Source organism: Rhopalosiphum padi, chromosome 4, assembly GCF_020882245.1.
Source record: "Rhopalosiphum padi isolate XX-2018 chromosome 4, ASM2088224v1, whole genome shotgun sequence".
Classification (NCBI taxonomy): Eukaryota; Metazoa; Arthropoda; class Insecta; order Hemiptera; family Aphididae; genus Rhopalosiphum; species Rhopalosiphum padi.
This window is the reverse complement of record NC_083600.1, coordinates 41,342,181-41,356,365: the sequence shown is the minus strand read 5'-3', so window position 1 is coordinate 41,356,365 and position 14,185 is coordinate 41,342,181. Positions and strand designations below refer to the sequence as shown.

At 26.8% G+C, this 14,185-nt stretch overlaps 2 protein-coding genes across 3 annotated transcripts; one reads left to right on the top strand and one right to left on the bottom strand.

Moving 5' to 3' along the window:
- The first annotated feature begins 3,585 nt into the window (after positions 1 to 3,585).
- Positions 3,586 to 9,873, top strand: LOC132929424 (lissencephaly-1 homolog). Of its 2 annotated transcripts, none has more exons than XM_060994759.1 (9): positions 3,586 to 3,784; positions 4,796 to 4,887; positions 5,345 to 5,498; positions 5,576 to 5,879; positions 5,942 to 6,119; positions 6,188 to 6,323; positions 6,394 to 6,549; positions 8,555 to 8,750; positions 8,806 to 9,873. In XM_060994759.1, exons 2-9 carry the CDS (start codon positions 4,850 to 4,852, stop codon positions 8,877 to 8,879), a joined length of 1,236 nt encoding a protein of 411 aa, XP_060850742.1. In that variant the 5' UTR covers positions 3,586 to 3,784; positions 4,796 to 4,849; the 3' UTR covers positions 8,880 to 9,873. The 2 variants fall into 2 exon arrangements, with proteins under 2 accessions (XP_060850742.1, XP_060850743.1); XM_060994760.1 differs by lacking the exon at positions 3,586 to 3,784 and adding an exon at positions 3,863 to 4,012.
- A 549-nt stretch (positions 9,874 to 10,422) lies between these two features.
- On the bottom strand, positions 10,423 to 11,506 carry LOC132929425 (exosome complex component RRP40). The gene has a single exon (XM_060994761.1). The coding sequence runs from the start codon at positions 11,200 to 11,202 to the stop codon at positions 10,492 to 10,494; it is 711 nt and encodes a 236-aa protein (XP_060850744.1). The 5' UTR covers positions 11,203 to 11,506; the 3' UTR covers positions 10,423 to 10,491.
- Positions 11,507 to 14,185: the final 2,679 nt, after the last annotated feature.

The window sequence follows — 14,185 nt, the reverse complement described above, 5'->3', positions numbered from 1 at the left end:
AAATCAAAACTTACCTAACACACTTACTTTTGAAGTTTTTACACGAAAACATTGACAAACACCATTTTCAAAATTCATAATAAATCCTTTCTTAAATTAGCTGAAAATCAGTAGTAAAACTAAGCCAGATTGCACAATTCTGACTTCACTAAAACCGTGTTCTTACCACAATTAATTAAGATATTGATTTATCATAATATCAAAAACAGTGATTCTTTCTGCTTAGTATTTACAGTTTTCTATCTGAGTTTTCTGTGTATTGGTTGTCAAACTTTAAAAAAAAAAAATAATAATATTAATTTACTTTTATTATTTATTTTTACTTTATTAAAATGTATTATATATTTATATCATAGTAACTAATAATTATTTAGACCATTTTATTAATTGTTAAGCCCATAATGTAAATGTTTCAATCATAGGCGTGTTTAGGCCTCATTCGCAGGTCACACACAACAGTGGCATATCTAGGAGGATGGGGTTATTGTACTAGAATTATCAATTTTTATAGTCTTATATTTATAAACGCTACAAGTCCATATGATAAAAATTAAAAAAAAAATATATGAAATCAGAAAATGAAAAAAAAAATAAGGTTATATTATACACCACAATTTATAATAAATTTAAGTTAGATCAAATATCACAGGTCATGCCTATGGTTTCAATGCTGTTACATCCACAGAATATTGAACATATTTTAATACCCTTTGAATAGGAACTAGTATAGATGGTACTATAGTATGGTAGTAAAATAAAATAATATTGCTACCTGCCAATTGTGCTCTATCAGCTTAACTAACCTAAATTTTCCAATTTAATTTTGGTGCCATAAATGAGTATTGCTGTATCTGACAATTAATTTATTGTCCTTCTTGTTTAATAAAGACTATAATATGGAATCTTGAACTTGATCTTTGAAGTATAGAAAGATGTGAAAATAATAAAAGTGTTATCTTTATTATTACTTTTGGTTCTAATGGTTCTATACTTTTCTACCATTCTATATAAAGCCAGCACATAGTCATATGGATATATATAGTCATATATCCAGCTTCTAACATTTAAATTTGATTATTATATAATTTAATTTGATCCGGAATAAACAGCAACAATTTCATTCTGTTTATTCAGTTTGTTGTAACTATACACATTTTCTGATTTTTTCCTAACTGTGTTTAATCATGTTTACGTGTACTACGTGTGAAGGTAATATAATAAGAAAATCTTTACTAAATAATACACGCGATGTTACAGTGAAGTGTTAATAAAAAATGAATTTCTAAATATTATTATTGAATTGTATATTACTTATATTATGTGAATTTGCGTATTGTGTATTATTATATTTTATTAAATGACGATCGTATTATATATATTTAACTATTATAATTTAAATTTACTATTATCAATATTATCCTTATCACATTATATTAGCCGCAGAAAAGGGGCCAAACATAGGCAATATTATATACGGACACAAAAAATTTTTTCCTGCGAAGATCCATTCGTGATTTTTGAGTATCTTGCCCATCCCTGCAGGGCTGCAGCTAATAAATAACCCCGGAAACTAAGTCCCTGAAAAAATAACCCTATAATAAAAACTATTGTCTTTCTATTTAATAATAAATACAATGTCAATAATTTATAAATAAAAAACAAATAGTCAATTTTTTTCAATCACGGTAAATTTGTTTGAAATATCAATAATATATAAAAAAAATAAAAATTCATAATAAATATGTAGGTAATACAAATATACAATTTCAATAATTTATAATAATCTTAAACTAATATAATAGTCAATATTATCATTTAATCGCAGTAAATTGGTTAGAAATGTCACGAAAAAACATAAACAGTAATATTTACTCAAAACCAGTTTTAAATAAATTGTGAGGGTTAAATCGGAGACAGCATAGTATTGAGGGGTTAGATAGGTTATTGATTGAAACATTTGGACAGTGACCGTGAATTCAAATTTAACATATACTTTCACTATTCAGTGCCTGATAAACCGCGAGTGCAAGTTTTTGAAATATTAGGGGGGCCCTGCAGCCGCCCAGGGCCCCGACATTATGTATATCAAACATTCAAACATCAAAATACCATGTATAAAAATAGATACTTGCCCTTGGTGAAATTTGTTTTTTTTTTTCAATTGATGTATTGGGTTTTGGTTTGAAACTATTCTTAAGTTATTCCTATCAGTAGTAGATTACCTATGTGGACCTTACCCAAGACGTTTTAAATTTTTAATGAAACTTGATTTAGATATTAAAAAATGACGAGGCCACTGATAAGACAGAGCTTCTGTGATGAGTGGAACACATTCAGGGGTGCAAACAAGGATAAGACACATTGTTCCATCAGCCAAGTATGTCAATTGCTGACTGCAGTAGCGATAATTTAAATCTAGTATTCTAGTTATTTCGGATGCAGCAGTGTCACAATAAAATACAATTTTTTTTTTAAACCGTTCAAACTGTGTTCAATTTTTTTTGCCAATAAGTAGTGCCCCGAGATGGGCTTTATTAGCTTTAGGTTAAGGTTTTGGCGATAAAGAAAAAAAAAAGAAACTCATGTCAACAAGAACGTTTATCTAGTATAGTAATTTTAAATATATAAAAGAACGAACCATAACTCTAAATATTGAGAAGATATTTGACAATTTTGCCAACGCAAAATCAAGGAAAACAATTTATTTGCTTTATTTAATATATTTTAAAACATATTCAGTGTATACGTGTTATATTTATTATATCTAGATAATATTATGTAAGCTATTTGCTTTGTATAGCATTCCTATAGATATTTATGTGATGAATAATAATTATGTTAAATAAATAATTTATTAAATATTATATTATATTATTACCACATAGGTAGGTATGTTAAAATATGGTTATAACTTATAAATTTATAATGCAATTTTATTTGTAGTAAAAATACAAAAGTAAAATACTGTACGTAAATTTGTTTTTATTGGGGCCTCTAAATTTTGTTTTGCACCAGGTCCCTCAGAGTTTAAGATCCGGCTCTATAGGTATACATTACATTTATCTACTCTATGACGAAGTGCACTTGATAGCTATTTGGAATGATACAGTCCTATAATTTATGAAAATGTTTATGTATAGTGTTGGCAGTTGCATTGATACATAAGTATAATAATATGAAAAATTTGTATTATATTTCAAAATAAAAGTTTTATAAGTAATTATTAGATGATTATTTTTTATATATTATATTATATATTTTATATATAGGTAGGTATTCATTTAATAATTACATTTTCGTCATTTTAATATTTTTTATGCATAGTCTCTTTCAAATCATGCAGATAAAATCGGGGGTAGACGGTGTTTTTTTGTATGTATCATAATTCATAGATTTTAAACATAGGTCATAAAGCTACGAACAATATTACAAATTACAATATAATATATTTTTAATTATATATATAATTTTATTAAATATGATTTCATATCAATTTCCTTATCACTACGATTTTTTTCTCAATATAAATCAGTATTCATATCTACACTAGAGGACGCCATATTGTTTTATATCACAAAATGACAAAATACAACAAACATTAAATAAAGTGAAAAATATCGTTTTCTTGAAATGAAATTCTCTTAATTAAATAATTGTAGTTAAATAACTATTTTGAATAAAATATTTAAGGTTTTTTCAAGTGATAAATCATTTGTAATTATTCTGTCATAGAATATAATATTGTTATATGACAATAATTTTCGTCATTTACCATCTGGAACAGGTGAGTTTTTAATATTAAATGATAATGAGTTCTTTAGTTTTAGATAATCTATTGCATTCAATATTTTTATTTTAACTTAAAAATGTTTATAAAGTTAGTTGTTAAAATAATTTAACCTAAATAATTTATAATCTCCACCAACTGAATTATCTAATTTAGTATATAAATAATAAATACTGTTTGTGGTATATTAGTAACTATTCTATAGTTTTATTATTTACAATACAGGTAATTATAATACAAACTTTTTGTTCTATACATTGACTTAACACATTGATGGTCAGTCATGAATATGTAATCATATATAAGCGATAGCAGTATTGTTGATAAATGACGCCAGGGTACATTTGAATTGTATTGCTATCAGTATGTACTTTAAAAAAGCAACTAAAATGGATACTACTTCTATAGTAGCTGCAGTGGTATTATATAAAATACTATATCTTATTGCTCCCATTTTGTAAAATTGAGTATTGACAATATATATTTAAAATAATTATGTTATAATGTCATTTATATTGCTAATTATATAGTATTTATTGTATGAAATATTATTGATAATAATCAACATATTAAATCAGTATTAGAACATATAAACTATATAACTGTAAAATGTAAAAACTACTTGAACATTGATTAATTTAAACATGATTTTTATAATATTAATAATTCTCACTGCCCATCAATACGTTAAGTTACATAAGTATAAGAATTGTCATGTTTATAAATGTATAGAAACTGTTTTAAAATATGTGTAACATCAAATTATGAATATGTTTCAGTTCAAATAATATATATAAAATAAAATAGATAAAATGTAATGTACGGAATAATATATATTCAAAGCTTAAAAGTAATTAGCTTTTTAATTTCATCTTAAATATTAAATAATATTTTTTTATATTACACTATTTTATTAATAATATAATTTATTGTTAAAAGTTTTCTCTTTTTACTATATAATTATAATTAAATTACTTATATAATTTAATTAATCTTTTCTTTTTTTAGGTTGAAGAAAATATAATTTAAATAGTTACAAATAAATCAAATTTTTAGACAGTCATGAAAATGGTGCTGTCACAAAGACAACGTGAAGAATTGTAAGTTATTTTATTATAAATGTATTATAATTGAGAATTCTTTAAAAAATAATGACAATTTATGCACATTTATTTTAATAACAAAATTATTAAAAATGGAAGTACATAAAATGTTAAACAAATTATTTTTTTATTTTAAGATGGTTTTAAAATGTCTCGACTCTTTAGATTATAAAACCTTATATTATTTATATTTACAACAATGAAGACAGGCATGTAATATCAATACAATGTAATTATATAATACATTATAGGGATGGAGGAGTTTGGTTGAACTCTGCAAACCTTTTGTCTAAACCTGTATGCATATTTAGCTTGTAATATATTTATTTGTGTAATAATGTTAACTTATTTTTAGATAGAATCATATAAAAGTTATATAACACTTCAGATTTAAATTAATCTTATAAGTTATAGTATTATATGTTTTAAACTAGATATTATTATTATTTTTTAGAAATAAAGCAATTGCTGATTATCTTAGTAGCAATAGTTATCACAATGCCTTGGAAGGATTAAAAAAAGATGCAGATATGCCTGGTGAAGTAGAAAATAAATATGGTGGTTTACTTGAGAAAAAATGGACATCTGTAATTAGACTGCAAAAGAAGGTGATTAATACTCCAAATAGTATTTTAAATATTCATTATTACTTACATAAAAATGTGATTACCCTATTGATATTTAGGTAAGCGAGCTTGAATCCAAACTTTCTGAGTATGAAAAAGAAATTAATTCCGGAGCTCCAAAAAGAGCATTGCGTTCTCCAAGTGATTGGATACCAAGAGCCCCTGAAACGCACTGTTTAACTGGTCATAGAGAGACTGTCATCAAAGTTATATTTCATCCTGTTTTTAATATTCTTGTGTCTGCAAGTGAAGACGCTACTATAAAAAGTTGGGATTATGAGACTGGCGAGTATGAGAGAACTTTAAAAGGTCATACAGAAGCTATTCAAGATATTGCATTTGATGAAAGTGGCAAACTATTAGGTTATTTAATAATAAAAATATATTGTTAGCATGTTTTTATTTTAGTTTAAATTTATTTTCAGTTTCCTGTAGTGCTGATATGACCATAAAACTTTGGGATTTCAGTCAAACATATGAATGTATCCGTTCGATGCATGGTCATGAACATAGTGTGTCTGGAGTATGTTTTCTTAAAGGAGGAGATTTCATAGTTTCTTCTTCAAGAGATAAAACAATTAAAATGTGGGAAGTAAATACAGGGTATGTATATTAATATATTATTAATAATGTGTATTTTTAGTTATATCCTTATATTATACCATTTCTAGATACTGTGTTAAAACATTTACTGGTCATCGTGAATGGGTCAGAAAAGTCAAAGTTTCCCCCTGTGGTCAATTTTTAGCTTCATGTTCTAACGACCATACTGTTAAAGTTTGGATAATTTCTGCTACTCAGTGTAAAGTAAGTTTAAAGTGTTTACAAATAATATATAATTAAACTTAAAAAAAAATTGTTATAAACATTAAAACAGGCTGATTTACGAGGACATGAACATGTAGTTGAATGTATAGCTTGGGCACCAGCTGCGTCTTCATCAGCAATTAATGAAGGAGCTGGAGTAGATCAGAAAAAAAATGGTTATGAAGGTCCTTTTATTATATCTGGATCAAGAGATAAATCAATTAAGGTATGTGATACATAATTCTGTTTTAATTCAGTCTGTTTCTCCTCACAAAAATATGCAATTTAGATCATAATTGTGTTATAGTTAAAAAAAAGTATAACCCCGTGGTTTTCAAATTAGAATTAATGAATTAAAACACTTAATAAATAAAATAAAAACGGGAACTTGTTCTATTGTGTAATAGATTCAAAGTGTGCAAGTTCTTTAGTAAGCCACTGTAAAAAATAGAAGATAAGAAGAATGTTTAATTTCAATGCAATGTTAAAGTATTGCATACAAATAGCAATTAACAATTCTATTCAAAGGCTGTGCTTCAACCTCTACTTCCAAAGATATTTTATAGTTATTTTAAGGTTATCTTAACATTAACAAAAATAGGATTCATTACTTAACAAAATTTAAATAACTTAATTGATGGTTTATGGAATTATATTTAGATCTGCATTTGTATTCCTCGTCTTTTTATGGTTTTAAATTTTAACAATATCTAAAATTGTATATTTTTGATAAATATTCAATTTTGCCAAAATTAGAACATCAAAAGTTTATGATAAAAAAAAGTGTTCAAGTGGATATCACTCTGCTGTATAGTAGAGATGGAGATGAGTAGGTCACTAATGGATGTGTTAAATTTAGGGGCGCATATAAACCTAGAATTTATAAACCTGGACTGTAGGGTTCTGGACATACATTTCTAGAACGTACGTATTTAGACCATATAAATGTGGATCATACAAATCTGGACTGTAGGGTCCAGGTTTATACGCTCCAGGTATGTATGTCCAGAACCCTAGAGTTTAGAAATGTATGGTTCACATTTATACGTTCCTGATATGTACAGTCCGGATTTATACGGTCCAGATTTATAAATTCCCGGATTATACGTTGATCCTTAAATTTTAATGCAATGACAGGTATCATTGTATACGAAAAAACGATTCTGAACAGAGATGATTTGTCAGTCTAGGATAATTAGTAGGATCTTATATTTGTATATATTAAATTTGTATTTAAGTTTAAAATTATTAAAAAGTTGTAAATTAATTAAGAATATATTTTGGATTAATGATAAACTAATTTTAAAAAGATATATTTAATTTTTTTTTAGGGCATATTTTGATATTTATTGTGCATATTTTAGTGTTTTTAAGGTCATAAACATCCTAACTCTAATTATTACCTATATTAAAATTGTAATGTATCTTTATTTTACTCGATTTCGTAAAAAAATTAATTTCATACGCTCATAAAATGTCTTCTATATTGGCGCTGTTTTTTTTTATAGTTATTTAAAGAAAAAAATCAAAACATTATTACAACTCCAAAACAAACTTTTTATTGACAGACACAAAAATAAAAAAATAAAATAAAAAAAAACACATTGTAAAATCAATACATTCATCACTCTGTTCAGAATCTACAAAAATAATAATAATTGTATTTTAATATTATTTAATTGCTGTCATTAAAACTTACAAATTTTCATGTTAACAGATAAAAAACTAAAAAAGTAAAGAATTTCAAATTTCTATATCTCCTAAATCTCTAAGAGCTAAAATATTTTGAAAATCATATCTATATAAAATATTTTAGGTGTTAACGATTATTTGTTTTTGAATTTAGACAAAAGAACAATATAAATTTTTTCAAAAACCAATTTTATATAAATATTGCCATTTTCACTAACATTTTGAAAAGTGCAGTATATTTTTCACTTTTACCCCCCCCCCCCCTCCCGTACTCTCCAAATTTTCAATAAGTTATTACTTATTGTAAGTACCCTACTTAGTTGTACTGATTCTAATGTATTCATAATGTATGAATTTATTAGGTTTGAGGTTTTCCCAAACATAAAATTACTATATCTTTCTATGAAATCTTAAACTCATATTGCATCGTCATTTTTACTTTAGAAATATATATTTGTACATAATTAATGTAGAGTAATAGTACGGTACTATTACTTACTGTATAAAATGACATGTGTCTTAAATTTATTTTGTATTAGATGTGGGATGTTGCATCACGTTCATGTTTATTTACTATGATTGGACATGATAATTGGGTGCGTGGTTTAGTTTTTCATCCTGGTGGTAAATATGTTATATCAGCAAGCGATGATAAAACACTTAGAATTTGGGATTTGGCTAATAAACGTAATATGAAAACACTATTGGCTCATGGACACTTTTGTACCACAGTTGGTAAGTTATATAATCAATTACTTTTTCTCACAGTTAATTTTTTTTTTTTTTCTAGATTTCCATAGATCACAACCATTTGTAATAACAGGTAGTGTAGACAAGACAATAAAAGTTTGGGACTGCCGTTAATATTTTTGTTTGGTCAATAAATTTATATAATGTTCATTATTCTTTGCTAATTTTAAACAGTATCTCCACAAAGAAGTTTTAATTTTCTAGTCTATCATAGAAGTGTAGGTAGTTTATTTCCCAAGTTTTATTTGTATAAATGTAGCACTGCATTTTTTATTTATAAAGAAATGCTCTATTCTTTATGTATTGTAGGTATGTGTAATTTTTATTATTTTTCTCATTACTAGTTTTTAATAAAGTTATAGGTTAAAAATAAAATATTATTTTATTTGAATACTTGCTTTTCGTTTATGACGATGTATAATTTTATTAGAATACTCTTATTTTAATTAAGCATTTTAAATTATAATTATTTTTTGTATAATGCTTAACTTAGATATAACCAAATTCAGCTTAATTGAAATGTTTTTTTTATTATATTACTATTAATATGTTTCTTTTATAATTACAAAACCATTAATATATTGGCATATTAAGTTATTATATTAATATATTAAGAGTCATTGCATCTAAGTAATTAAGCATCTTTTATTTTGTTCATTAAAAATATGTTTTCTTTCATTTGTGTTATACCATATGAAAATTATATGTCTCTTAAATAACATTAAACTTTTTGTATCATATTTATATTTTGATCAGTGGCTTGACAAATTTAAAATATTTCAAAAGCTAGTCTAATATGATTATTCACCAATGCACCTAAAACTTGATAAAGGCATTTACTGTCATATTTTTAACTGTTTGTATTAAATACTAAATTATTACCCATTATCCACTTAACATACCTTAAAAAACTTATCCCCTTTTACAAAGCCACTGCAAATGGTTTATAGGCAATTAAACTACCAAAACCTATTTACCAGAACAGGTCCAGTGCCATTAATTATAGTGGAATTATTATAATTTCTTAAATGCATAACTTTTGTATACAATTAAGCTTTTTCATAATCAATTTAATTTATAATTTACTGTATTAAATTTAGTGATTGGATTTATTGTTTTTTTTTCTTTAAATACCTATCTTAATAACATAAAAATAGAACATGACTATTATTATATTTTATTTGACTGAGAGTATTTTTAAATAATTATAAATAATTGATACTATATTAAAATTTTAAACTATAAAAAATGTAATAAAAGTAGAACAAAAAGAAATAAGTTAAAAACTGACAAATTAGTTTGTAGGTTTGGTAACTTTGATAGTTTTTAAGTTATATTTTTTTTACATTGATTAAACTTTAGATACACTCAAGCCAATGATTTCGATAGCAATATTGTTTTCCAATATTCCATACACACAAAACAACAATATATGGTTTTTAAGTCAAACATTACAAAAATAATTTTATTTTAAGACTAACTCCAATCACATTATATCATATTATACGTAAAAAAAAATGTGTTTTTTTAAATTAGATTCTAGTAATTTACCTTAATAATTTAAAATTTTATACACAGTATAATATTCTTGAATTCAATAAATATCAAATTGTTTACAAGTCTTCAGATTTTTCCTATTATATAAATAGCTCTTAAATCTTTTAAAAAAAATCTTTTATTGATCAAATTGTTAATTTACAATGAAAAATAGTAGACAAATACATTTTTAAACATTTAAACTTTTATTAAAATTTTTCACTAACTGTGGAATATCTTCTTCTTCTAGATGTTCTGCCTTCAGTATAGCATTTCCTATAGCAATGGTTGTACGTATTGACGCACTATTGATCCAAATTTTTCCATTTGCTCCAATGACAATTTCATAGGGAACCATCAGTCCAAGATGGTAAAGTAATTTTGAATTTGATTTCCTTAGTCTCAATGCATAATTTAAACTAACATTTAACAAAAAACCGTTTTCTAACTGACCTAATATAATGCTATTGGCATATTCTACACAACTGATCTCAGATTCCATAAATGGTGTTGCCACTTTAACCTTAGCAGCTACAACATTCCCTACTTTAATATCAGGTCTATTTTTTTTGGTAGCATTTGTAAATGCTAAGTATGGAAGAGTAGCTAGTTCAGAAGCTCCAATATCGACTTTATACATTTCAGATGTTTTAGCAGCCACTATTCCCACTACAACATCATCCTTAGCTGGTGAGTATTTTTTTTTAAAATATTCTATCCAAAAATATTTGTCATCTTTACTTCTCAATACTCCACTATTACATACGATTATTTTGTTGTTGACACTCTTCAATCCAGGACCAATGGTTTTTTCACTTCTTTTAAAAGTATCTCCTTTAAGAACTATATCGGAGACGTCATTGCCTGGTAATACAACATCATTAAAATCCACCAAAGTCATTGTTTAGTAAAAGTATAAAATTCCAAGACAAGTAAACACACTCCAAAGAACCACAGATTCCACGTATTTAACTAGTAATTACTTATTACTTTATTAGTTACTAGTGTTACTATAATATAAAATCGTGAAACACTCAAATACCGATATTGAAATATCATAAAGTAACACTGATCATAGAAAATATGAGCACTATGGCATATGACTTAAAAAGTTTAAAAACAATTTACTCACTTATACTGTAACAGGGCACGCGATGAAATAATCAAATAAACATGAAAAAATTAAATTGTTATTGTTATCACAGAATAATAATAATGTATTGTGTTGTTATCATCGTAGACTTATAAGTCTATGGTTATCATACAAGGTTTATAGATTATAATTTATAATCTCTCCTCCAGGCACGCGGCCTCAAATATATTTAACATATGCTTGTCCTATCCATTTCTTTATTATCTATGGCTTTGTCACAGAATATGTCACGGTCTTAGAAGATCTTCTAAGACCGTGGAATATGTCATGAGCATGACTTCATAGTTCATGGTCATGAGTCTTGTTGTCTTGTAACTTTGTGATACCTGATAAAATAAAAAACACTCAACACCGGCCACTGGCAAGGTTTATATATGTAAATAAACCTTGGGAGTCTGGGAGAGGATAAAATGGATGGTTCAAAACAAACTGTTATCAGTGGTCTACTTATAATAGTTGGTAAATACCACGGACTAAGATCTTACCATGAATAATAATGATTTAATAATTATTAACACAGAACATTAATTTGTATTTTGTATTGTTTCTGTCTTCTGTGCAATAATCGAAGACCGTAGGCGCACAGAATATTCTGTGGTAGGCGTAACTAAAGTGGTGATATGGGTTTTTTATATATCCTCCCTATCATTATAATCGAGTCAAGACATAATTTTTTTTACATATTTACTATGGAATCCCGAAAAAGAAACCCACGTAAAAAAATTCCACCAAAAAAACGGGACCTTTGCAGTTATTCTCAGGACTTGTTTTAGACAATTTGCATTTTTTTGATATGCGAGAATGCAGAATTACCCCAAATCGATCGGGAATGCGTAGATGAGAAGTGGGCAATTTGTTTGTAAATTAGGAGAGAGCATTTAGCCTGTATAGGTAGTTGAATTTTTGTTCAGAATGATATAAAGCACTGGAATGCGCTGGTATACCTGTTGGACTATGGTTGAAATGTAAGGCCGCCACGTGAGTCAATTTTCGAGAGTTACTCCAAGCCAATTATATAAATAAGAAAATCGAAAAAAAATATAATAAGTAATAATACATATATAATGTCTACAAAAATTTTAAAAATTTTAAATAAATATTATATTATATAAAATATTTTGTACTTTCGGACTTTTTGTCCAACACTAAAATGCGCTTGGACTTTTTGTCCGACTATAAAAACTGAATCCGGACTTTTAGTCCAACTTTTTTAAAACGGACTTTTTGTCCCCGGACTTATTGACCGATTACTGCGCGCTACATCCTATTGGTAAAATCGTATTTCAGCGACCGCACTTTCGTCGTACGCCAGAACTCGAGCCACTCTACAACTACTTCAACATCTTAGCCGGAGTTCCCCAAGGCAGCAATATTGCTCCCTTTCTATACAATATCTTTACACACGACATTCCTAAAACTTCCTTTAACAAACTCGAATCCTACACGGCTGACACGGCAATTGTGGCTTCCAATGAAAACCCAATCATTGTTTCTAGTATGTTACAAAGACACCACAACATAATTGACCTCTGGACAAAAAGATGGAAAATTAAAATTAACGAATGTAAGGAACATATTTGGCTCCCGTTTTCCTAAACGGCTTCCGTTACACAAAAAAGTAAATACTCAAATAACGGCTCCCTTCGAAAAAGGTTTTAGGGCAAGGAAAATTTCCAAACAGCTCCAGTTAAAAACATCACTTTATACTGCAGACTGTCTCAAAAGAGGTATTATGGTTAAAAATGTGTTGGTAAACACTAAGTTAATCATAAAAATTATATAAAAAGCATATACTATCGTATTATTGTGAATTCAATTTAAAAGTTAAAAAAATGTAAAGCATATATGTATATACAAAAATATTTAATAAAAATCAAAAATTTAAATTATAGGTAAATTTTTTTGGCACAAGTTTTTTATATACTTCATACGAATATTTTTGTCGAACACGAGTATGTATAATATATAATTTCGGTATTTTCAATATTATCAATATATCTTATATTTTTGGTATTTAATTTTGTACATTTTAAATTTAAAAATACGATATACCGGTATGCAGTGCTCGATAGTAATACGTCCTACGTGTTACGGTAAAAAATAAAAAAATAATAATAATCAACATGCATAATTTATTCAATATATAGGTACTAAATAGATAACAAAATTAATAATTGTTGTTTTTGATATAAAAAATCGTAAAATTAATTCGTTTACTCATACTAGTGACTTAGAGGAGCTCAAATTGGTATACCGGTATTACCGTTAGTAATTTAGGAATTTACCTGTATTTAAATTTTTTTTCGACAGGAACCGTTTTGAAATAAGCAAATAATGGACGGGAACCGTTTGGGATGCGCCGGGTCTCATCCTCGACAATAAATTGACCTGGAATCCTCACCTAAAAGCAAAACTAAAAGCCCTTAATACCCGTCTACACTTCCTTAGTCCACTACTGAAATCTAAAATGAATAAAAATACCAAACTATTAATTTACAAGTCCTTACTCTGTAGTCTATACTCGGGCCACTATATGGACCTACGGCGTTCAATATTATGGGGCGCCGTTAACCTTCTAACACCCGTACAATCCAAGCGTTTCAGTCAATATGCCTTCGCCTAGTTCACCTAGTTTCATATGCACCTCGGTACTTAACCAATAACAATCTCTGTAAAGATCTTAAAGTCCAAAATCTCCAAATTATTATACACCAGATTTCAAAATAAACTT

Excerpts from the sequence above, each read along its gene's own strand:
- LOC132929424 (XM_060994759.1), top strand. The coding sequence starts at position 4,850 with ATGAAAATGGTGCTGTCACAAAGACAACGTGAAGAATT. Across the intron at positions 4,888-5,344 it reads CAAAGACAACGTGAAGAATT|AAATAAAGCAATTGCTGATT; the intron begins GTAAGTTATTTT and ends ATTATTTTTTAG. Across the intron at positions 8,751-8,805 it reads ACACTTTTGTACCACAGTTG|ATTTCCATAGATCACAACCA; the intron begins GTAAGTTATATA and ends TTTTTTTTCTAG.
- LOC132929425 (XM_060994761.1), bottom strand. The coding sequence starts at position 11,202 with ATGACTTTGGTGGATTTTAATGATGTTGTATTACCAGGCAATGACGTC.